The following is a 25,350-nucleotide window of genomic DNA, read 5'->3' on the forward strand; positions in this document are numbered from 1 at the left end:
TGACCTCCAACTTTGGAACCATCCTTTGGTGTGTTTATGTCTTCAAAGAACTTACATCACCCCTAATGAGATGCTTGTCCCTTTGCAGGTCCTTGAGAGGTTGCAGCAAAGAGGATTTGAAATTGTAGGTTCCTGCGGGGGAGGAGTGGACTCATCTCAGTTCAGCGAATATGTCCTTCGTCGGGAACTAAGGCGGACGCCCCGTGTACCCTCTGTCATCCGGATAAAGCAAGAGCCTCTGGACTAAACAGACATATTTCTTATGCAAAAAAAAAAAAAAAAAAAGGAAAACATACACAACAAATAACGCAATCAGAAAAGGGACATTATGTGCAGTTGGGACAGCAAACCAAGTTCTGGACCTAAAATTGAATAAAAGACACATTTATATCCAATAGAGATCACACCTGTATTCATATGGGAACAATTGGAATAGTGATATCCTCAAGGTGTAAAAAATATATAAATATATATATATATATGTCAAAAGGTAGGAAATGCAAAAAAGAGAGAAAAAAATTTTTAAAAAGGTGATAGCTACAGTCGGTGCTGATGGCTGTGAAGTGTCCTGGGCCTCTCAAGGCCTCTGACCAATAAACAAGCCATGAGCGGAGGACACAGTCTCCTTACAGTTTCCATTGCCAATAGCCATCCATTGTTTCTTTTTCCTTTGTCTTTCTTTTTCCTTTTTTAAAAAAAACAAAAACAGACAAAAAAAAAAAAAAAAAAAAACACCTTGAATGGAGTTTCTTTTCGTAAGGAGGTTTCATGTCTCTTTAGGCCGGGACCAGGCAGGATTTCAGAGGAACTGTCATGAGCACATTGCATTGGACGTAGACATGACATTTTAAATGTAGTTTGTACAGGAGTGACACTTTTTGTCCGCCTCACAGATGTGAACTTTACTTTGTTTTTAAACTGATCAGTTTTGCAAAGGGGCCAGAATTCTTACTTGTTAGAGATGCTCCAGTTTGAGTCCGCTGCTTTCCTACAATTTTTCAAATTTTATAATGTATTAAATACAATAAACTCTGTTTAAAAAATAAGGTCTGTGTGAAACACACGTGTTGGGGTGAGGCTGCATTCAAATGAAATTTTTCCTTTTCTCTGTGTTGAGCATCGGAAGAGAGGCCTTTCTGGTGGGGCTGGCTTTGCAGTCAAAACCCATCAAAGGGCGATGATGTTATCAACTGTTCTAGACCTTTCTCTTCCAACTTAGCAACTGTTGTTTCCTATGCTTTGTTATTCTGCCTTGATGAGCAAGATAAAACTTCCTCATCTTTTTTGTTTTGTTTTGTTTTGTTTTCTTGTGCTGGGGATTGAACCCAGCCTCTCACTCAAGCCAAGGGTGGGTATGCTTTACTACTGAGCCAGGTGAGATTTTCAGTTTTACCTGTTTGGGTCATCTATGACTATAGATACAGAGCAAACCACACCAAAATTTAGTGGCTCACAACATGTTTAACCTCTCTCGTTTTCTATGATTCTTGTGTGCTAAATGGCCTTGGCTGGATTGCTTCCGCTCCATGTGATGTCATCTGGGGGCGTGATTGGGCCAAGGTGTCTAGGTTGGTTCACCCAGATGGCTGCCAATCATACTGATTGTTGGCCTCTGTGCAGCTTGGGCCCTTCCCAGCAAGAAGGAGTGACCCAAGCATAACAGTGTTCCAAGATGGAGGAACAGAGAAGCCACAGTCCTCTTGAAGGCTGGGCCTGGGCCTGCGTTCCACTGGCTGAACAGACACCCAGCCAGCCCAGACTCCAGGAGATGCAAAATAACACCCACCTCCTGCTAGGACAGTAACAAAGAATTGATGGCCAACTTGGATCTAGTAACACCGTCTTAAAAAATGATCAAACTAGGACATCGTGGCTTTGGAAGAAGTAGAGAAAAACCTCAAGGTCAGAGTAATCACTTTATTATCAGCCCGAGAGGTAAGAAACCCGAGCTTTCAATATCACTTTGGAATTAAGTCCTTGGCTTTTCCAAGGTATTAGTGACTCTGGTTCCTCTATTAGCCCTCCCTCCACCATTCTCCTTACTTCCTCTTCCTCATTCCAGACACTTAAAATAACCTGGCATGCTGCTAAGATTGACAGGTAAACTATAATGTGTTTCTGCTGCAGAGATGCTCCTGTGGTGATGGGCTATTTCCATCCTGAACTTACTTTCTTTTTTTAAATTAAAAAGTCTCTGCCTGAGGACACCAGTAATGAAAATATCTCTGGCTTCTGAAACTAAGAGTAAGCTGTTAATGGCTCCTATCACTCCCCGGAACACAGAGGCGGCCCAAACACTGAATTTCTTTAATGACTGCCAGCCAGGATGCCACATCCTTCTGTAATTTCCCGTTATTTGAGACTAATACACCACTGTCTCAGATGGGAAGGGCCAGGGCTGCTCTACCAGCTGCTCTTTCATCCACATCCTACTGAAAGCCTGAACTTTCCCTATGATTTTATGAGCAATCCATTCTCATTAGGGAAAATATCACAGAATCAATAAAGCCAGGGCCCCACTTCGGGACCCTCCTGGTTGCAGTCATCAATTAACATTCACCCAGCTCTCCCTGCATGCAGCTGGCACTGTCCCAACTAAACACGTGTCCTCCACAGAACTGTGTGCTTTAGCTGTGAGCAGCCACTGTGTCTTTAAGCCCATTTATACAATTACAACCCACGCGGACATTTTTTTTTTTTTGTACATAAACTCTGATCCAATGCAATGGAGCAAACATCTCATTTGTAATTTTCACAATTTTTAGGTCTTGGAGCATAGAGATTTCCAGAAAACAAAGTACTTCAGGAAAAAGTACATACCTGTAATCACAGGTGGTTTGGGTTATTTTTGTTATTTGTTTTGTTTTTGTTTTGTTTTGTACTAGGGATTGAATCCAGGACACTTAACCACTGAGCCACATCCCAGGCCCTTTTTGGTGCTTTATTTAGAGACTGGGCCTCACTGCGTTGCTTAGTGTCTCTCTAAGTTGCTGAGGCTGGCTTTGAACTCACAATCCTCCTGCCTTAGCCTCCTGGATTGCTGTGATTACAGGTATGTACCAATCCTCTTGCCTCAGCCTCCACTAGGATTACAGGTGTGTGCCACCACACCCAGCTTTTTGGCCAAAGTTTAGGGCAAATAAACCACCAATCCTGAGACTGTTAATTTCTTAAAAAAGACTTATATTGAGACAGGGTCTTTCTAAGTTTCTCAGGCTGGCCTTGAACTTGTGGTCCTCCTGCCTCAGCCTCACAAATTGCTGTGATTACAGGTGTGTACCACCACACCCATCCCTCTAAAAAGTACTTCAGAAAAATATAATAGAGCAAGCCACCTTTAAACTGGTTTCTAAATATTAGATGAATTTCCATATAGTGTAGCAACAGCCATCTATTAAGCATTTGCTATGTTAGGCCTTGTACTAAGCACTTTAACTACATTAACTTATTTAATCTTTGTGACCACATCAGAGGCCATATTACCCATACTCCTTTGCTAAAGTAACTAAAACTTTGAGAAATCAAGTAAATGATGTAAAGGCTAATAATGTTCAGTTAAGCTTTATTTTTTTTTAAGCAAGACCCAAAAACTATAGTATTTTTTCAAAAGTAAGTTTTCATGTTGTTTTAGGAAGAAGAATAGGTAGATTATTAATTGCATTTTCTCCATGAAATAGAAACGTATTCCTATGCTTAAGTATTTTGAGCATCTCTTACAATATATCAGGCACTCACTGTGGGTGGTACTATGATCATGTCATGGTTTCTGTCATAGATTGTGCATCTAGAGGCAGAACTAAGGAATGTATGTACCTGACTATAGTCCAAAGGCTGTTGGGACATGTCTCTTCATCTTTACAAATCAAGGATTATGCCAAATGGTAAAGGATTACATCTAGTTGGGAAATTTGAAAAATCATCCTTGAGGAGGTGCTACATGCAAGAAAGGGACAATAGAGAGGGCAGGGGTTTGGGGCTGGGAAAAAGGCAGGATCCCGTCATGCTATGGGATGCAACTGGATTTCCCTGGGGCCCAGGAAAAGATGGACTAGAAAAGGAAGGTGGAATCCACTGGAGCTGGGGAGCGGGAGCTGATCTTGACTGACAGGTGTGAGGGCATCCCAGCAGGTAGCTCTGTGGATAGCCATCTAGGGAATCTGCAGGCTTGATTGGCTGAGAACAGTGTGTTGGTGACAGCAGCAGTTATGGGGCTGTCTCCTCTGTTCATGACCTACAGAGAGGCGAGGAGCTGACGATTGTTAAAATGTATGAGAAAATGAGCCATCAGCTTGGCTGTCCAGACCACAAGCTCAGACACCTACAGCGGCCAGAAAGTCACGTAAATTAGCAGAAGGCAGAAACTGCAGCTTATGCCCCCCCCCCACTCAAAAAGGCTGCCCTCCCCAACTCTAGTAGACCATAGTCGCAAGAAAATAGGGTTCCTATGCACTGAAACGCATTTTCCTTCAAAACCTGGAAATCCAGATTTTTGTGTGAAATGTCTAGGTATGTAAATATAGGAATGCTTTTTAAAAACTGCGTAGAGCAAGCAAGACATCTGCAGACTAGCAGTTTGTAACTCAGAGTTATGAAATAATAAAACAATTTTAGACAGTCTAGATGAATCCCACTTGGGTGGAACTGCATGGTAATAGCAAAAGAACTCACTTGCTTAAGGATATAACCTTTATTTAAGAAAAAAAAAAAAGAAAGGAAAATAAATTTGGCAGGGGATGGTGGTACATGCCTGTGATCACAGAAGTTCAGGCAAGTCCAAAGCCAGCCTCAGCAACTTAGTGAGGGCCTGTCTCAAAATAAAAATGGGGCTAAGGATGTGGCTCAGTGGTTAAGTGCCCCTGGGTTCAATCTCCCTACCCACCCCCCCCAATTTTTTTTTTGATGCTAACTTTAAGTCATATTTTATAATCATAAAGATTTAAATCCTAGCCTGTAACATAGTAATAGTAAGCCACCCTTATTGAGTGCTTATGTGCCAGGCACTGTGTTAAGGGCTTACAATGTTCTCTCTTTTAATCCTCAGGGAAGGTCCAGGAATTCATTATTTTTGTCCTAGTTTTACACTTGAGAACATTGGCAAGTAAAAAAAAAAATGTCTCTCTCTCTCTCTCTCTCTCTCTCTCTATATATATATATATATATATATATATATATATATATATATTTTTTTTTTTTTTTTTTTCCAAAGTCTACAAACACATGCACACCATGTTAGAATAACACCTTGGACTCAACACTTTCTGGTTTGCTAACTCTTGCAAAAAGAAAAAAAAGTTTTGTTCTGTTACTGGTCACCTGCAGTAACTTACTGGTTATGGAATAGGAAACACATTCATGACCCACTAGTGTTAACATCCAAGACAAAAGCTCTGAGACTTCTTTTTTTTTTTTTTTCTTTAAGAGAGAGTTAGAGAGGGGAGAGAGAGAGAGAGAGAATTTTTAATATTTATTTTTTTTTTTAGTTCTCGGCGGACACAACATCTTTGTTGGTATGTGGTGCTGAGGATCGAACCCGGGCCGCACGCATGCCAGGCGAGCGCGCTACCGCTTGAGCCATATCCCCAGCCCACTCTCTGAGACTTCTTGTCTCCGACTCTGTAACTGTCCAGCAGCTCCTCTTATTGGAAGTCTACCATGGGTTATAGGGTTATGTTGGTATTCCCCAAACTTGTCCTGTCGTTTCTTTCATTCTCTGATGCTGAGATTGAACCCAGGGGTGCTTTACCACTGAGCTACATTCCCAGTCCTTTTATTTTTTGAGACAGGGTCTTGCTAAATTGTGGAAGCTTATCTTATACTTCTGTCCCTCCTTCTTCAGCCTCCCAAGTTATGGAATTATAGGTGTGCACCACCATGCCAGCAGTTGATCGTTAAAAGCATTTTAACAACAACAACAAAGAAGTCATTTGTTAGAGGTATAGATTCCAGCTCACCAACACCCTCCACCCCTCTTCCCATGGATTTCTGAATCTCAATCTCTCAGGGAAGAGCCTGAGACTCTATATTTTAACAATAACAAACATAGGTGATTCTTGGATGGGGCAAATGTGGAAAAAACTGGGTAACAGCATTGTGCTCTCCTCAGTTTAGGCTAGGAAGAGTAGATGAGGATCTTTTAAGGGTACTTTATTTTTTGGTACTGAAGATCAAACTCGGGGTGCTTCACCACTGAGCTAAGTCTCCAACCCTTGTTTTGTATCTTATATAGAGACAGGGTCTTGCCACGTTGCTCAGGACCTTGCTAAGTTGCTGAGGCTGGCTTTTGAATTCACAATCCTCCTGCCTCAGCCTCTCAAGCCACTGGAATTACTTGCACCACCACACCCATCTTTTAGAGGTATTTTTATAACATGCCTTTTTCTGACTTCATGGATATTTACTAAACAATAGTTGGTGCATTATCTTTCTGTTGCTGCGACAAACTACCTGAGATAATCATCTTAATAAAGAAAATGTTTATTCGGGGTCACAGTTTCAGAGGTTTCAGACCATGGTTGTTTGGCTCCATTGCTGTGGTCCTGGGGGTAAGGCAATATATCATAGCGGGAACACGAGTCAGAAGAGGCCTCTTCATTTCACAGAAGTCAACAGCAAAGGGGAGGGGCAGAGTCCCAAAATTCCCTTCAAGGACATGCCCCCAGTCATCTACCTCCTTCCCACTAGGCCCCAGCTCCCAAGCACCAGAGATTGTCAACCAAGTCCTTAACAAGATCTTATTTTTTGAGGACCATATTGAATATAGTATTTCCAAATAGAGTTCAGTGAGGCAGTGGGGAGCAGGTGTGGGTGGTGAGGTATGATTTGGGGAAGTGCTTACTGAGATTTAATTCAAAGACCTTCATCCTTTCCTACCTAATTAGGTAGAAAACAGCCCGGTTTTGTAAGAACAGCCTACCAGTTCTAGAATTCTTCCACCTCCTCTGTACAAGCTATCAGAGGCCCATGTGAACAGGAAACCAACACACAAAATAATCACAGCAGCCTCTACCCCCTGTGACAGCGGCTGAGTGCAGGTGTGCAGGAATCCACCTTTCTCTGGATATTTTATTTATCTGTTTGTTTCATTTATTTATCTATTTATGAGAGCAGGGTTTACTGTGTTGTCCAGGCTTATCTCAAAAATCCTGGATTCCAGTGATCCCTCCAGCCTCAGCCTACAGGTGTGCACCACCATGACCAGCTTTTCCTAGATATTTTAATTTGCATGCAACCTTGACCACACACCACAACACTCCCTTGGATATACTTGGATGCACGCTAGAGTCAGCTCAGTCTCACTGCTTTTCCCAGGACTCCACTCTCCCTCCCTCTTGCCCCGCCTCTCCTCACTCAGTGTGAATCACACAGGGCTCATCACTCTTCATCCTGCTGTCAGGAGAAAGAACAGGAAGCGCAGGTATTCAATTACACTTTTGATTCATAGGACCCAAAAAGCTAGAGAAACACTGGCTGTGCAATCCATTCACACTTGAGAATTGGAAAACCTGTCCCGGAAGCTGAAGATCCAATCTTTGTTGCAGAAGAATCAGGTTGGTTAGAAAAGAAGTCAGACCAGTAAGAACGGTTGATTAAATCCAGCCTGAGGAGGACTCAGAGGATCATCTGAAGGTCTGCTCCTTGAGCAATCTGATGCAGCTGAATTTTCTATGAATCATCATTGGTAGTAGGTAACTACATGGGCAGGAGATGGCTAGCTTGGGAGCCCTAAAGTATGATGTACATCCATTATTCTTTATTTAAAATATTTCATTATTTAGAATATCATTCTCCTATAAGTCATTTTTCTCAAATTTTGAAATTCAAAGTAGGTTGCATATTCATGAAAATAATTTCGTTACAGTTCTTAACTCTGTGTGTGTGTGTGTATGTGTGTGTGTGTGTGTGTGTGAGCGTGTGTGGGGGAGACTGAACACAGGGTGCTCTATCACTGAGCTACTTACCCAGTCCTTTTTATCTTTTATTTTGAGATACAGCCTCGCTAAGTTGCTGAGGCTGGCCTGTAGCCTGAGCTCCTCCTGCCTCAGCCTTCTGAGTCACTGGGATTACAGGTGTATGGCACCAGGTCTGGCTTACTTTAGGCAGAGGAGATATGTTTCTAAAACACAATGTTGAACTATATAATCTTTTTTCCTACTGCCATTATAATTTCAAAATCAGTCATTTTCTCATAGTTCCTAGGTGGGAGGGAGAAAAATGAACACACACACACACACACACACACACACACACACACACACACACATCTCCCTTCTGGTAGCTTTCTGCCTGTGTTCAATCCAGTGACCTTGCATCCTCAGCCCACAGCTCACTTTTCTTCCAAGCAAAGTTAGTTGAGTGATAGATCAAAATGATTTATGGACCATCATCACTGAAAGCCTTCTTCATTTTAATACAGGAAAATAAGCCAAGGGAGTGGCTTACCTGAACCCTGAGAAGGCGGCAGGGCTGCATCAGGCCAAATCCATAGGGCCTTTAGAAGAGGTACCTGACAGTGGGAGGCTACCAACACTCTCCTTTCCCAAACTCTCGTCCCAGGTGTGAGTGTCTTACCTTGGTATCTCTGTTCTTCTCAGTCTCCTCTCTGGGTGATCTCATCTAAGTATGATTTCCCCATCACCATACTGTAGGTCCACCTCTCCCAGAGCTCCAGGCCCAGTAGCCAGCCTGGAGAATACAGGTCAATAAGATGTGGCCTTGTCATTTAACTTCTAGGCAGGCAGGAGCGTCATCCATGTGCTCTGATTATGTCACTATAGGGTCTGCCAAGCATTTCCGTTGACTGTCCACTTCTGAACGTATTTAGTTTCCTTGACCTTCCCTTTCTCCTTTTGGATTCCCTGTCTCCATTCAGAATGCTCCCTTCCTTCCACACAGGGAGCCATTTCCTCTGGTTCTCAAGCTCACTTGGTCACCAGTTTCTACAGATAGTCCTAAACATTTCTCAAACCAGTCACTGCCTCTCCATTTCTGCTAGCGCTTCCCAATATCATATTATCAATTCCTGCTACATAAACCATTTCCATATAATATTAATTCCTGCTGAGAATGAGGGGTGCTGCCCCCTAGTGTCTATACTCCGCATTGCAGCCCGGTCACTCCCTGTTAAGGGCCCAGCAGGGTTCCCTCCTGGCTTTCAGAATCATCTCATGTCCTTTGTGACATTCAAGGGTCTTTTTTTTTTTTCTCTTTTTTTTTATTGTTGGTCGTTCAAATCATTACACAGTTCTTAATACATCATATTTCACAGTTTGATTCAAGTGGGTTATGAACTCCCAACTTTACCCCGTATACAGATTGCTGTATCACATCAGTTACCCTTCCATTGATTGACATATTGCCTTTCTAGTGTCTGATGTATTCTGCTGTCAGTCCTATTCTCTACTATCCCCCCTCCCCTCCCCTCCCCTTTTCTCTCTCTACCCCTTCTACTGTAAATCATTTCTTCCATTTGTATTATCTTGTCTTACCCCTCCTTTCCTCTTATATATCATTTTGTATAACCCTGAGGATCGCCTTCCATTTCCATGCGATTTCCCTTCTCACTCCCTTTCCCTCCCACCTCTCATCCCTGTTTAATGTAAATCTTCTTCTCAAGCTCTTCGTCCCTACCCTGTCCTTGTTTACTCCCCTTATATCAAAGGGGTCATTTGGTATTTGTTTTTTAACGATTAACTAGCTTCACTTAGCATAATCTGCTCTAATGCCATCCATTTCCCTCCAAATTCTATGATTTTGTCGTTTCTTAATGCAGAGTAATACTCCATTGTGTATAAATGCCACATTTTTTTATCCATTCATCTATTGAAGGGCATCTAGGTTGGTTCCACAATCTTGCTATCGTGAATTGTGCTGCTATGAACATCGATGCAGCAGTGTCCCTGTAGCATGCTCTTTTTAAGTCTTTAGGGAATAGACCAAGAAGGGGAATAGCTGGGTCAAATGGTGGTTCCATTCCCAGCTTTCCAAGAAATCTCCATACTACTTTCCAAATTGGCTGCACCAATTTGCAGTCCCACCAGCAATGAACAAGAGTGCCCTTTTCCCCGCATCCTCTCCAGCACTTATTGTTGTTTGACCTCCTAATGGCATTCAAGGGTCTTCTTAACCTCACTCTCCCTGTACCTCAACCTCATTTGTGGCCTCCTATATAATGCTTCCAGTACCCCATGTGCCATTCTGTTTTAAGTCTCGTTGCTTTGGAATACATTTATCCTCTTATTTTCTTACTCACCTGTCACTTATCTAACAAGATTCCCTTCATGACCTATCATGACCTCTCCACATTCCCCTTAACTGGGGGACCCTTCTCTATGGTTCTAAGGCACCTCATTTGTGTCTTATTATCAATCTTATCACTAATGTTGAAATATCTATTTATATGTCCACTGATCTAATGGCCAACCTTAAGATCTTCAAAGATAGCAATAAATGTTTGTTGATGACAATGAAACAATGGATGTTATTCCCCAGGCTGGATGGATTGTGGGTCTCATGTTCCTCATGCCGTCACTAGGAGAGCTTATTTGTACTCATAAGCACTAACATTTTATAAGAATAAATCTAAAGCAGCTGGCAAAAATTAGGAATCAGTTATAAGTAATGTTAAAAATTCGCCAAACACTTGGGGTCTTTTTACTTTAGATCAGATTCAAAGTCAGGGAGGATGCCTACATTTGCGCACTATGGGGTGACTGATTTACTCTTCCACCTGAGGCATCTTGAAAACTGAACATATTAGATGAATCCATGATTTCCAAGACATTGATATCTGGCAATAGATGAGATGACCTATGAGACGATCTACAGTTGTTCTGCCTAATTGCCTGGAGAAAGTCTCCAGGACATGGTGCAGGGAAGGTTGCCCAGGCAGAGACCAATGGGCTTGTAGAGTTGGAGAGAAAGAGCTGGGAGTCCAGGAAGGCCACAGCAGCTGAAGTTCACAGAGCAAAGGAAAATGGAGTGGTACATAGAGTCTTCAGCTGAATACTGACCCATGCCTGTGTCCAGGAAATTACTGAAGATTAGGTGTAAAATTAAGAAAAAAAAACTATGCAGGATTAGAGAAAACAATCCCTTTTACTCACATGGAACCAGCAATAGTTTGTGTTCCCACCAGCCTGAGTGGAACACCTCATAATTCATAGGCACTGGCTAGAGTACCCAGAATGCCATCGTGGTGGGGAAGAATTAGACCTAGACTAAACGTAGCTCTGGTCTCACCTAACAAAGTTTAACAGCATATACCAAAAGGATCAAGCTATTTCCAAGTAATTCAACTTCATTCCAAAAAAAAAAAATTCAAGAATATTTATAGGAATACACAAATATCCTGCGCTCAACAAGGTGGAATTCACAACAGCCAACATCTAACCAAAATTTACCAGGCATTCAAAGGAAAATACAGTAAAATAAGTAAAAAATAAACCTAAACCAACCTGGAAAGGACAGACATGACGGAATTACTGGACAAGGACAGTAAAAGTGTTCAAACTACATTGCACGTGTTCAAGGAACAAAAACACTGAGCATGTGAAGTGGTAACATGGGAAACATAAAAAGGAATAAAATCAAATTTCTAGGAATAAAAATTATAATGTCTGAAAAATACATTTGATGGGATAAACAGCAGATCCTATTTTAAAGAAGATAAAAATAGTGACTTTGAAAATATATCAACAGACATTACCTAAAATAAAACATAATTTTCTTAAAAAGCTGAAACAGAACATATTGGGCAGTGGGACAACTTCAAGTGGTCTAATATCCATGTAAGTGGAGTTTCTTTCAAGAGGTGTGAGGAGGAACAGAAAAATATTTGAAGAAATAATGGCCAAATATCTTCCTTTTTCTAAATTTTCTTTTCCCAATTTTATTTATTTTTTGTACCGGGGGTTAACTGACTTATATCCCCAGTCCTTTTTATTTTTTATTTTGAGACAGGGTCTCACTAAGTTGCTAAGTATGGCCTTGAATGTGTGATTTCCCCTGCTTCAGCCTTCCAAGTTGCTGGGATTAACGCTAGCGCCAGCTTGCCTGGCATAGCTTCAACATTTGATGATGATTTATAAACCCATGGATCCAGAAATTTCAGTAAACTCCCAATGAAAGGAACATAAAAGCCAGGCAGGTGGTGCAAGCTTATAATCCCTTCTTGGGAGGCTGAGGCAGGAGGATGACAAGTTTGAGGCCAGCCTGGGCAATTTAGTAAGATCCTATCTCAAAATTAAAAATTTTTTTAAAAAGGTCTGGGTATGTAGCTCAGTGGTCGAGTGTCCTTGGGTTCAATTCTCAGTAACACACACACAAAAAAAAAAAAAAGAAAGAAAGGAAGGAAGGGAAAAGGGGAGGAGGAGGGAGAGAGGAATAAAGAGGAAAGAAAAACACACCAAGCTACATCATAATCAAATTGCTTAAAACCAGTGATAAATAATCTTAAAAGCAGCCAGCAGAAGGGAAAGACACATTATAGACAGAGCAAGAAATATAAGAATGATAACAGATTTCTTCTCAGAAACAATGCAAACATAGACATAAAGTCACAACTGCAAAGTCCTCCAAAGTAATGGCAAAATAAAGACTTTTTTAAGGCAGTCAAAGTCTAACTGAATTCATTACCAGCAAAACTCTCAACAAAACATGTTAAAGGATGTCCTTCAGGCAGAAGAAAATGATACCAGATGGAAACCTGCATCTAGACAAAGAACGAAGAATAGTAAAAATTCCTTATTGTTTAAACATTCTTAAAGAGATAACTATTTAAAGCAAAAAAATAGTGCATTGTGGGTTTATTATGTGGAAGTAAAATATATGGCAACAATAGCACAAAGGTTTGGAGAGGAAAAATTAAATTGTAAAGTTTTTATATGTCAAGTGATTTCACCTGAAAGCAGATTGAGATTAAGTTAAAAGATGCTAATATAAATTCTCAAGCAATCATTAAAATAATGCAACAGATAAGCCAACAACAATAAAGCAAAATCATGAAAAATCATCTAGTCCAAAATAAGGTGGGAAAAGAAAAAAAGCAGAAGAAAGTGCAGATGAGACAGGTGAAGAAATAGCAAGATGACAGAATTGAACCACACCACATCTGTAATCACATTAAATGTAGCAACTCAATCAAGAGACAAAGATTACCAAATTGGATAAAAATGTAACACCCAATTATATGCTCCTACAAGATTCACACTTCCAAAGGGAGATTAAAAACATAGGAAAAGATACCTTATGTTAACATTAATCAATAAAAAGCTACAGTTGTTATATTAATATCAGGCAAATATAGAGCAAAGAATGTTCCCAGAGACAAAAATGTCATTTCATATTTATGAAGGCATCAAAAGGATAGATTTCTTACTATGTTTAAACATATAATAACAGAGTATTAACATGTGGGAACTAAAATTGATAGAATTTCAGATGAAATATAGACAAATCACAACTGTTGTCAGAGATTTCAGTCAGCTCTGCTGTCCCAGAAATTCACCGAAAAATTCCTCACTAATTTGAAAACTAAATAATACACTTCTAAACTAAACCATGGGTGAAAGGAAAATCAAAAGGCCAATCAGAAAATATTTTGAATCAAATGAAAACGAATCTTACAACATATCAAAATGTGTGGGCTTCTGCTAATGCAGTCCTCACAGGGAAATGAAGAGCACTGAACAGAGAGACCTTAGGAAAGAAGGGAGTCTTCAAATAATGGCCCCAACTTCCACCTCAAGAAACTAGAACAAGATGAGGAAAGGAAACCCAAAGGAAGCAAAAGATCGAAATAAAGGTCAGTTTGGAAAATCACACTAGAGAAAAGAAGAAAATCACAGAGAAGACAAATGTCCCGAGCTGGCTTTTTGAGGAAATCAGTAACACTGGTAAACCTCTGTGCAGACTGAGAGGGAAAACGAGTATGGAGACCCAGTCTGTATCAGGAAAGAGTCACACTTCCTAATAAAGGGGTCCTGGACAACTGTGGAGCCCACCCATGCAGACTTTTGGGGCTTTAGGAAGGCACACCAGACCCACCCCCCGATGGGGCTTGACTTACATCGAGTTTTCCTGCGTCCCTAAAAGTGTCTCCAACAAGTCAAATACCTTGCAGATTTCACGTTTGCAACCCAAACATTTCCCAGCAACACATTTGTAAAGAATCTTTTATTCTATATTAAATGTTTAAAATGCTATCTTATATTTAATAAATTATGTGATATTTTTCAACATTAAAATAACTTTTTAAAGCAGGTTCTTATATTCTACACTTCTTTCCCAAAAAAGAAAGTATTTGGAAAAAAAAAAAAAAGTTTTAAAGTAATTATAGCTTTAGCCAGGCGTGGTAGCGCACACCTGCGATCCCAGCCACTCGGGAGGCTGAGGCAAGAGGATTGCAAGTTCAAAGCCAGCCTCAGCAACTTAGTGAGGCCCTAGCAACTTAGCAAGATAGTGTCTCAAAATTTTTAAAAAGGGCTGGGGATGTGGCTCAGTGGTTAAGCACCCCTGGGTTCAATCCCTGATTCCAAAAGATAAAAATAAAGCAATTACGGCTTGTATTTCAAAGCTGCTTTATACCTGGCAACATGCTCAAGTCCTGGCTGGGGTGGAGTTTTAGGGGGGGCCGCCTCCTGTTCTTGATAAGCACTGGGATGTAACTATAGGGTTAATCAGAGCAATGGGCTGGGGTGGAGGGAAGAAACTTAAAACAGGCCGATCTTTCCCTTGGCCTCTACAGTCTGAGGCGCAGCTGATAAATGAGTTCATCTACCACACAAAATAGCCTTTGTTTTATTCTGTAACTTGCTGGCTTTCCACTGCTAGAAGAAAAGAGGTAATAGGGTTTGCCTCAACTTGCCCCCTTACAGCTGCTGGAGCTTTTCAACGTGAGGCTCATAGTACAGGAAAACTAATCCCTGAAGTTTCCCTTCATGTCATTGTTAACCACTTCTCTGCACCCATCTTTCCTTTGAAGATATACTGAAACCCATGAAAAAAGTTGAATATCCTTACGAATAACCCCGTAAACCCTTCAACTGGGGTTATCGGTTGTCAACTTGGTGCAACATCCTCTTTTCCTTCTCTGTATATATTGTTTTTACTGAACTGTTTGAAAATAAGTTGCAACCATCTTGCCAATCCAGCTCTAAGTACTTCTGCATGAAATCTAAGAGCAAGAACATGCTACTGCAAAACTCACATTTTACATTGATGTGATAATATCTCACACACACACACACACAAACACACACACACACAGAGTCAATGTTCAAATTTCCTCCATTGTCTCAATATTTTTTTAGAACTGCTTTGTTTGCCAATTCTAGACCCTCTCACATGGCATTTAGTTGTCAGATTCATCTTATTTTTTGCGGTACTGAGAATCAAACCCAGAGTCTTGCACATAATAGGCAAGCGCTCTACCCTGGACCCACATCTCAGCCCTAGTTGTCAGATTGCTGAGCACTTTTAAAACCGTATTAAATGATTTAATTAAATGTGAATATGGGCTGGGGCTATCGCTCAGTGGTAGAGCACTTGCCTAGCATGCATGAGGCACTAGGTTCCATCCTCAGCAGCACATAAATATAAACAAATAAAATAAATGTATAAAAAACATAATAGCATTTTTAAAATGTGAGTATGAAATGACACTTCCATCAATTAGTAAATTGTAGATAGAGGAAAGCTTGATTCTGTGTTGAACCTAGAAGTACATATTGAAGTACCTATTGAAGCCAAGCCTTGAGTATCAGACACACTGTTTCAAAAGGTGGTCGCAGCCATTTCATTAAAGTGTCCTCCTCAATGGATGGCACAGAACACAAACCACAGTCTTTCAGCCCTTGCAATCCAGCATTTCCTCACAAGTGACGCTGGTATTGGCCAGGTGGCTGGGGGGTGGAGGGGGTGACACAGAGCAACATTTCTCATCCTCTGCATAGTCACGGACACAGTTTGCAGTGGGGGCTGACATCCTGGAAATCACGGACACACGGAGCAGGTGGTCCGCAAAGGCAGCCCCTCTCCTCCCCAGGAAAGGAATCACCCCTGCATCCCTGCCAGGCTGCGCGGTGCCTGGGTGCCGAAGCCTGGGAGTCCCGCGGACTGGAGACCAGAACGCTGGGGATCCGGTCTGAGCCCTGCCACCTGTGAGCTAGGCGACATTGGCAGGTCCCTTGGACATTCTGGTTTTAGCTGAAGAGCACACATCACCGTCCGCCCACAGGCTGTGGCGGGCACCGCGCCTAAGGCACACAGGGAATCCCTGCCCGGGAGCGCGCCACCAGCGCCACCTCCACGCCTTCCATCCCTGCGACCTCCTTTTCCTCGTCCCCTGTCCTTGACTGGGTGAAGAAAGGTACTGGATCAGCCCCTGGTACTTTCTTCACTGATGGCCCCACCTTCTCCAACCAACACCTTGACCCCGACACTGTGCCCACTTTAGCGCAGCCCCGTAAAGGGCCCGCCTGGACCTTGACTTTGATCGAGTCGGGCATCTCGTCTACTCCAGCCACTGGTCATTTATACGCAGATCTTCCAAGATTCCTGGTGAACTTTCACAGAGCTGCTATTTGTCTTTGATTCCTGCCGCTTGGGTGCCTTGGGCGTCAGATCTGTGCTCCAGGATGTCGCTTGCTCCTTCACACCTTGAGTCGCCTGAGAATTCTGTGTGTGTGTCCCACCCATCTTAGCTGAGCCAGGGACCTGATTGCTGAGCTGCAGCACACACGTGCTCCCTCGGCATCTGTCCCTTAATCCGTGTTCTGAGAGTCCAGGCGTCCCCGCAGCTGTGAACTCAGGGAACTGCAGGGTTGCTCCACACAGTCCATCCATCCATCCATCCATTCATTCGGAATTACTGAGCATCTTCTGTGAACCAGCACTGCGCTGGGCACCAGCCCCATGAAGATGAAGAGCGGGTAGCCAGATCCCCCTGATTCTGATGCCCACTGCCTATGATGTCCATGCCTATCTAAACAGAGAGATGTCCTCCTCTTTCCATTTAGAAAGTCGTCAAGAAGAAATTACTTCCTCTAAGGGGCCTCAAGCATCCACTTTTTAAAATAAACCATTAGCTGGGCATGGGGGCACAGGCCTATTATCCCAGCAACTCAGGAGGCTGAGGCAGGAGGATCACAAATTCAAAGCCAGCCTCAGCAACTTAGGGAGGCCCTAAGGAACTGAGTGAGGACCTGTTTCAAAATAAAAAGTAAAAAGAACTGGGGATGTGACTCAGTGGTTGAGTGCCCCTGGGTTCAATCCCCAGCATCAAAAAATAAAATAAAATCAAACTATTTATAAACATCCAGTCCAGAATTTGGCAAGATATTTAGGTGTCACCTTGGACTGAGAACAGTTTCCTACGGCCTCTTCCCAATTTCCCAGAACGGAGCACACCACGCACTGCCTTCCCAATCCCCCTCCCCACACTGTATGTAGGTAGAGTCACTCTGATTACCCAGGACCCTCTTTGGCACTAATCCGCCCAGAGGGGAAACCTGTGCCCACCAGAGTCCTTGATCTGTGAATTTGTGATCAAATCCAGAGGACTCTGGTCTCAGTCTGGCTGGAAAAGGAACTCTCCACCTCAGAACATGGGCTGCCAAGTAACGACAGCAGTCGATGTCCTGCTTCTGGTTCACTACTGGGCCCGGAGGACCCCTGCCCTCCCTTCTGGGAGACCGCTCCATGCCTTCATTTGTGTGTATGTAGGTATAGTGGTACTGGGGATGGAACCCAGGGGCACTTCACCACAGAGCCACGTCCCCAGTCCTCTTTTTTTTTTTTTCCTTTGTTTTTTTTCTTTTTGAAACAGGGTCTTGCTAAATTGCTGAGGCTGGCCTTCAACTTGCAATCCTCCTGCCTCAGCCTCCCCAGTAGCTGGGATTACAGGCATGAGCACTTTATAATAAACTCCACTTTGTTTAAATGGTTCGCATTGGTTTGTTGTTTGAGATTAAAAATCCCATCTAATACATAATAGAAAAAGCACCATGAATAGTTGGTTTTCAGATCTTTTTTGGTCTCCTTCTAGGTGAAAGGAACACTGTTGACTTTCCACTGCCCCACCCCCACAGCCCCCCCTGCCCGCTCTCTCTAGGATCACTTGCTGGTTAGCACACCCCCCAGCCCTCCCTTGTCTGAAGACGCTCCGTCTCAACCAGGGGACTTCACTTCACGTAAAGCTGCCAGGTCCCAGCCCTCCTGTCCTGAGTCCAGTTCCTTCCACACTGTGTTTCTACTCCTTCCAGTTTGAACCCATTCTTTGACACTGGGATGGCAGACACTGATCTGCCTTGTCTTGGCCACAGGTGACATTACACAGACACCTTTTGAAGGAGCCCCGAGGAGCACTGAGGCACAATGGATACTGGTCAATTCCCTTTGTCCTTGCTTACGAGCTCTGTGACCTTGGGAAAAGAAGTTAGGTAACTTCTCTGTGCCTCACAGTCCTCAACTTGAAAAAAAAAAAAAGTTAGCCTCCCTACCTACCTCTTAGGAGCATTTGAGTAAATGAAGTAATTGACAGAAGACAAGGCCAAGTTCAATGACTGTTCATTGTTATTTTTCTTTTCCTATTTAAAGTAGGGGAAGTCATTTTGTGAGTGTGCGTGCATCCAAAGGTTCTATAAACTTCAGTTTCAGGTTGTCACTTTTTACATCTCATTGTTCCTTGGGCTCTTCCTGCTCTCGTACGAATGGGAAAAATAAAACCAAGACCAACACTGAACTTCAAGGGCCTACCCCATTAATAGGAAGATTCACACTGCAATGTCCACCACTGTCTCCAGATGGGGGAGTCCCTGCTGTCTACCATCCCCACGCAGAGAGGCCTCCAGGCCAGGACACCGAGCCCCGCCTGTCAAAGAACTGAACACCACCTCCCAGGAGCTGGGCAGCTACCCCCCGTGGGGCTTTTCAACTCGGAAGCTCTTCAAGGTGAAGTGGAGAGGTCTTCCCTTAAACCCAAAGAAAATGGCACCTGGTAGGCAGACAGTTGAGAAGACCCATGTGAGAGCCTCTGAATTCTCTTTCTCTTCCTCCTCAACCACTTAACTTTCTTCTACTAAAATAAGTGAGTGAGGGCTGGGGATGTGGCTCAAGCGGTAGCGTGATCGCCTGGCATGCGTGCGGCCCGGGTTCGATCCTCAGCACCACATACCAACAAAGATGTTGTGTCCGCCGAGAACTAAAAAATAAATATTAAAAATTCTCTCTCTCTCTCTCTCTCTCTCTCTCTCTCTCTCTCTTAAAAAAAAAAATAAGTGAGTGAAACGAAGTTTACCCAAACTAGAGGTCCTAACTACAACAAGGTTTACAAAACAACACTCGATCTCTGCTTGCTATTAGCACTGCCCGTTACACCATCTGGCATGCAGTGTGTCGAGTAAGAAAGAGAAGGAGGCAGAGAGATGCCGAAGTCCGGCTGCAGCAAAATAATTGGGGGGGGGGGGGTGACGAATAACTTGTGTACCTTGATGCAGCAGGAGTAGGAGCCGTTTATTGTAGGACAACAGAGGTATTTATACATTTTGCACAGCTTATCTTAATTAGCATAAACTAGATACATCAGTCAACCAATAAGGAATCTCCACACTTAATGGCTCGCTTTTGTTACTTCTCAAACCACTCCCTCTGGCATTTTGCCAGGCACCATCCAGACTTGTTTACGAACTCTAACATTCCCCGAGCAAAATACCAGGTGTTATTTTGACTTGTTTACAGACCTTAACAGGGAGACTCCTTCATTTACTCAGTGGTGCATTGCATGGAGTGATTGGGACTGGTATACCAGGTAACCTGCTGGACACCAGGACACAAGAAAGGAGGAGATGAGGTTCTTCTACCTTTGATGGAGTTCTCCCAGCAAAGGAGGCAGATGGAAAACATAACCACAGCAGAGATGATAGATGCCTGTCTTACCTTTTTTCCAGTTGCTATAACAAAATACCTGAGACCCAGTGGTATCAAGAAGAGAGGTTTATCTTGCCTTCTCAGCTCCGGAGACTGAGAAGTCCAAGAGCATGGTGCCAGTCTCTGCATGGCATCTGGTGAGGACCTTCTTGCTGCATAATAACACGGTGGAAGGCATCACATGGTGAGACAGAAGACAGAGCAAGTGTCAGAGTTTGCCACTCCCTCAGTAACTTTTTTGTTGTTATTATTTCAGCACTGGGAATTGAATCAAGGGGCACTCTGCCCTGAACTACATCCCTGGCCCTTTTGAATTGTTGATTTTGAGACAATGTCTTGTTAAGTTGCCCAGATTGGCCTTACACACTAACCATCCTCCTGCCTCAGCCTCCAGAGTCGCTGGGATTACAGGCATGTCCCACCACGCCTGGCTCAATGACCTCTTAATCCGTGGATGAATTAATCCACTGAGAGCAGATCCCTCAGGACCCAGTCACTTCCCAAAGGCCTCGCCTCCAAATACCATTAACACATGGATTTAGGAAGGAAGTTTCCAACACGTGCATCTTGGGTCACACTCAGACACAGCATTGTCCTGAGGCCGGGTATTTAAGGCTGCTCTGGGAACAGACAGGAACGATTCCACTATCCTAGGTAAATGGGGGAAGGCCTCACAGAGCTGGGGTGGGAGCAGGTCTTATAGGAAGAATCCACCAGGAGGCCACGGAAGGGAAGGCGAGCAAAGGGTGTCCCAGGTAGACACAGGGCACAGGCGAAGCTCAGAGGCTGCATCACAGAGGTCCTCCCACAAGCACCACTCCAGGTAAACAACAGCAGGTTCCTGAGGGCAGGAGGGGGACAGGGGAGACAGGTGGGAGACCCACAGGGGAAGTCAGGAAGGGAGCTTTCTTGAATGCAGCTTTCCAGGCTCCTCTACCGACTCGGAATCCTGGGAGGGGACCCAGGAATCCAAGTCCAGCTGACCCCGAGGCCCAGTGGACCCAGCGTGGAATCCAGGCCTAGGCCATCAGGCCTCCTCGACATTTTGAAGCAGAGCAATGATGCAACCAGATTTGTTTCTAAGAAACACTATTTTTGAGGCAGAATGGAGAAGGAAGTGAAGCAGGGAGCGAAGCAGAGATAAATCAGGAGATGATTCCAGCTGTCTCCTGAGCGATGATAAATGGAAGCAATTGGGAGGGAGGAGGGGGGTGAATCCAGGAGACGTCTCCAAGGTGGAAACAACAGAACTTGATGAGCAATTAGATGTGGGTGGTGACAGGAGAACAGAGTGGAGGATCAGGCTCTCCGCTGCTTGGGAAGAGGAGGCCAGGAAGAGCCTGCCCCTGCAGGACAGGTAACAAGTCCCAGCTGATTAGGGCTGAGCTGTGCACAGGGGCAGGTTGAGGGCTGCTGAATGTCCAGGGACTAGGGCGGGCGGAAGGGGACACTGAGGGGATTTGGAGTGGCGGCTGGCAAGAAGGTGCTGGAGGACCAAAAAAGAAAAGAAAAGAGAAGAGAAGAAATACTTTCTAGCCCAGGATTTCCTAACAGTGTATTTGGAGGCATGAGCTCAGCAAATTAGGGTGACCTTTTAGTACCGGAGATTGAACCCAGGAGTGCTTAACCACTGAGCCACATCCCCAGCTGTTAAGGTCTGTAAACAAGTCAAAATAACACCTGGCATTTTGCCAGGGGAACGTTAGAGTTCGTAAACAAGTCTGGATGGTGCCTGGCAAAATGCCAGAGGGAGTGGTTTGAGAAGTAACAAAAGCGAGCCATTAAGTGTGGAGATTCCTTATTGGTTGACTGATGTATCTAGTTTATGCTAATTAAGATAAGCTGTGCAAAATGTATAAATATCTCTGTTGTCCTACAATAAACGGCTCCTACTCCTGCTGTATCAACATACACAAGTTATTCGTCACCCCCCCCCCCCCGTTTATTTTGCTGCAGCAGGACTGCGGCACCCAGCCTTTTTTCATATATATGTATACTTATCATATATATAATTATATATTATTATATATTTATTTATGTATATTTATGTATTCTATATATACTTACATTTTTTAAATTTTCAAATTTTTTTATTTAGAGACAGGGTCTTGCTGAGTTGCTCAGGGCCTCTAAGTTGCCAAGGCTGACTTTGAACTCATGATCCTCCTGCCTCAGCCTCCCTAGCTGCTGGGATTACAGAGTGTGCCACCATGCCTGGCTAGGGCAACCTTTTTGAGAATAACCCTATCTGTTCGTATCTCATGTTCTTGCAGTAAAATTATTTCTGCCAAGTATACAAAGCAGCTTACATGCTATTTATAATAAAGAATGCATTGTTTAGGAATAATAACAAATAAAAAAGTCTTTCATGTCCCACACAGATGAAGATTATTTTTTATATATTTTCAATCCACATTTGGTTGAATCTGTGGATACAAAACCCGTGAATACAGAACTCGTGAATAATACGGTTTCTTGACATCAATAGATTGTCAATGGAATAAGTCCAGTCAGGTAATGTCAGATCCCCTCAGATGCATGGTCCTGCCTCACCTCCCACCATTGACTTTGGGTCCTGCTAGGAAGGTTTACTTAAAGCAGATGAATGGCTTCCACTTTTTTTTTTTCATTTAACAAACGTTCATTAATAACCTATCATTTGCCAGATGCTGCAAAGTTGCTAGAAGTCCAAAAAGAAATCCCTCTTCTCAGATGTCTCATAGTTGGACCTTCATGAACAGGCAGGGAGTTGTATTAGTCAGTTTCCTGTCATTACAACAAAACACAGCCCGTTCTACCAAGTTATGACGGGGCAAGAAAGCCCTCACCAGATGCAGCCCTTCAGTCTTGGACTTCCCAGCTCCAGTTCACGTACCAAGTAAAGCTCTTATGGTTTGTAATTTTCCCAGTCTTGTAGTATTCTGTTACAGCAGCAGAGAACAGGCTAAGACGGCCATGAAAAGCACTCAGTAGTAAGTCTTCCCGAGGGTCATTAGTATCCTCATGCCCCATGATCAAGGTCAATGGAAAACACCCACAGTTCATCCAGGACTGCCAAGGACCCAGATCCTTCAGGAGTGAAGGAGACCTCACCAGGGAAAGAACCAGGACAAGATGAGTTGCTCACGAAAGGTAAAGGGGATTCAGAGTCAGTCCATAGCACCTGCCAGTACTGCCATCCTGTCGACCGAGGCTTTACATATGGACTTTGAGGGGACATTCACCCCAGCCAAAGCAAGATTAAGAAGGCTCATAGAGAAGGGGCTTAAGTTTCTGAGAAAATGGGACTGAGTGTTCGTTTTCCTTCACTATGACACAATACCTGAGACAGATCACTTTAAAGGAGGGAAGGTTTACTTTGTCCCACATTTTCAGAGGTTTCTGTCCATGGTCACTTGGACTTGTTGCTTTGGGCCTATGATGCAGCAGAACATCATAGTGGGGTGCACATGGTGGAGCAAAAGTGCTCTCCTCATGGCATCATGAGGAAGAGAGAGAAGCAGAGAGAGGGGGCAGGGAGAGGGAGGGAGAGGCCAGGGTTGCAACCTCCCCTTTACAGGCATTCCCCTTTTAAAATGCCTCTTCCAACTAGGCTCTACTCCCCCCTACCCAAGCTTCCAGCATCTCCCAGGAGCCCATTAAGTTACGGATCCATAAATGGATTAATCCATTAATGAGGCCAGAGCCCTCCTAATCCAATCACCTCCCATAGGTGCCAGCTCTGAACACTACTGCAAAGGAGACCAAGCCCTGAACACACGAATTGTTGTTGGTGTTTTTGTTGTTGGTGGTGTTTTTGTTTTGTTTTGGTACAAGGGATTGAACCCAAGGGCTCTTAACCACCAAGACACATCCCCAGGCCTTTTTATTTTTATTATGAGACAGGGTCTTGCTAAGTTGCTTAGGGCCTCACCACGTTGCTGAGGCTGGTTTTGAACTTGCAATCCTCCTGCCTCAGCCTCCTGAGTCTCTGGGATTACAGGTGTGGGCCCACCAAGTCCAACTGAAGACATGAGTTTTTGAGGGACACTTCAGATCCAAACCTTAACCAGCTGGCTGGGGTTAGGGCACTGAGGAGATGAGTTCAACAATAAAACAACTGTGATGAAGCCCAGGCAAGTCCCTGGCAGAAATAAGAAAATGGCCTCCCTCTATTCCCCACCCAAGACCCCAAGTCCCAGAGACACAAATCTGGCTCCCCTTAGGCACCAGCCAGATGCACCCATAATGCTAACCAACACCAAAAGTATCCACAAAGACTGGCTTCGGCTCATTCCTAAAAATAAATACAACAGGGGCTCAAGGCGTGCTTGGGCTGTACATAGAATTTCCACAACAGAATGAGAACTGAGCCTCTGTGAGTGGAAAGCAGATTTTCACTAACGCCGTCATCTTAAAACAATCTCTTAAACCTGTTCCACAGGCAAAGTCGTGCGCATTCAACTGCCGCTTTATCCACCAGTTTCTCCCAAATCCAAAAAACACACAAAGTCGTTGCAAACACGGTCTGTGGTCCTGCCGTGATGGATGGCAAAACGGAGGCAGCACTAATGAAAAATTAATGAAAATGGTTACGTCCAGAAGAAAAATGATCTGTTTCCTCCCACCTTGGTATTGATTTTTAACCAGCCCCATAATTGGAAGTGTATAATTTTATCCTAAGGTAAAAGCAGGCAGAGCAGAGCAGAGCATGGAATCCAGTCTGGTGTGGGCAGATCTCAACTGTGCAGCCAAGATTGACCCTGGGAGGCACAGCCTCCCTCCCTCCACTGGGCCTAAAACTTGATCCTCCCAGGCCCTGAAGCCCAAGTCCTTTGAAAGTTATGGAGAAGAATGACACCCCAATGTTCCCATGTGCACCAGCCATTTGGGATCTCTGCTTGTGATAATATCCACCTAAAATAAATATGGCCCCATAACATCAAGCAAGAAGTGCCCTCTTTGCCCCAAATCTTTAGGAATTCCTTGGGGAGGTATTTCCCTTTTCCCCCAGAGTCATCTGTCATATCTTACTCAATTCTAACCTCAGGTCCTCCAACTCGCATCTCACCTGCCGTGGCCATCACCTGCCCACCACACCTAGCCACAAGCTGGATGTGGCCCATCGCTTTGCCTCTGCAAGAGCACTAGTTAACACAGTGCAAGGCTAGTCTAGTTCAAGCTAGTTAGAGCAGACCACAGGAGGGCAGAGGGCACGAACTTCATTTGCCTTACTCTACCCTGAATCTCAATTCCCAAACCCCCACCTGGATCATCATAGGATCTAAAAATAATAACAGACCTAGAGCAGTCAAATTCATAGAGGTAGAAGGTAGAGGGGAGTTGCCAGGATCTGGGAGAGGAAGGAAAAGGAGGAGTTATTAGGGTTTTTTCCACATTTTTTATTGGTGCATTATAGTTGTATATAATGATGGGGTTTGCTGGTAC

The 25,350-nt window shown here is 43.6% G+C and overlaps 1 protein-coding gene across 3 annotated transcripts in view; it reads left to right on the forward strand.

Moving 5' to 3' along the window:
- The window catches only part of Kctd1 (potassium channel tetramerization domain containing 1), a 97,379-nt gene extending 96,333 nt beyond the window's left edge, over window positions 1-1,046 (forward strand). For all 3 annotated transcript variants that reach the window (XM_078030217.1, XM_021728931.3, XM_005329053.5), the window contains one exon: window positions 89-1,046. In XM_078030217.1, the coding sequence (XP_077886343.1) occupies window positions 89-247 (159 nt within the window). In that variant the 3' untranslated portion in view covers window positions 248-1,046. The remainder of the gene's footprint in view (window positions 1-88) is intronic.
- The last annotated feature ends 24,304 nt before the right edge of the window (window positions 1,047-25,350 follow it).

This window comes from Ictidomys tridecemlineatus, chromosome 13, assembly GCF_052094955.1.
Source record: "Ictidomys tridecemlineatus isolate mIctTri1 chromosome 13, mIctTri1.hap1, whole genome shotgun sequence".
NCBI lineage: Eukaryota > Metazoa > Chordata > Mammalia > Rodentia > Sciuridae > Ictidomys > Ictidomys tridecemlineatus.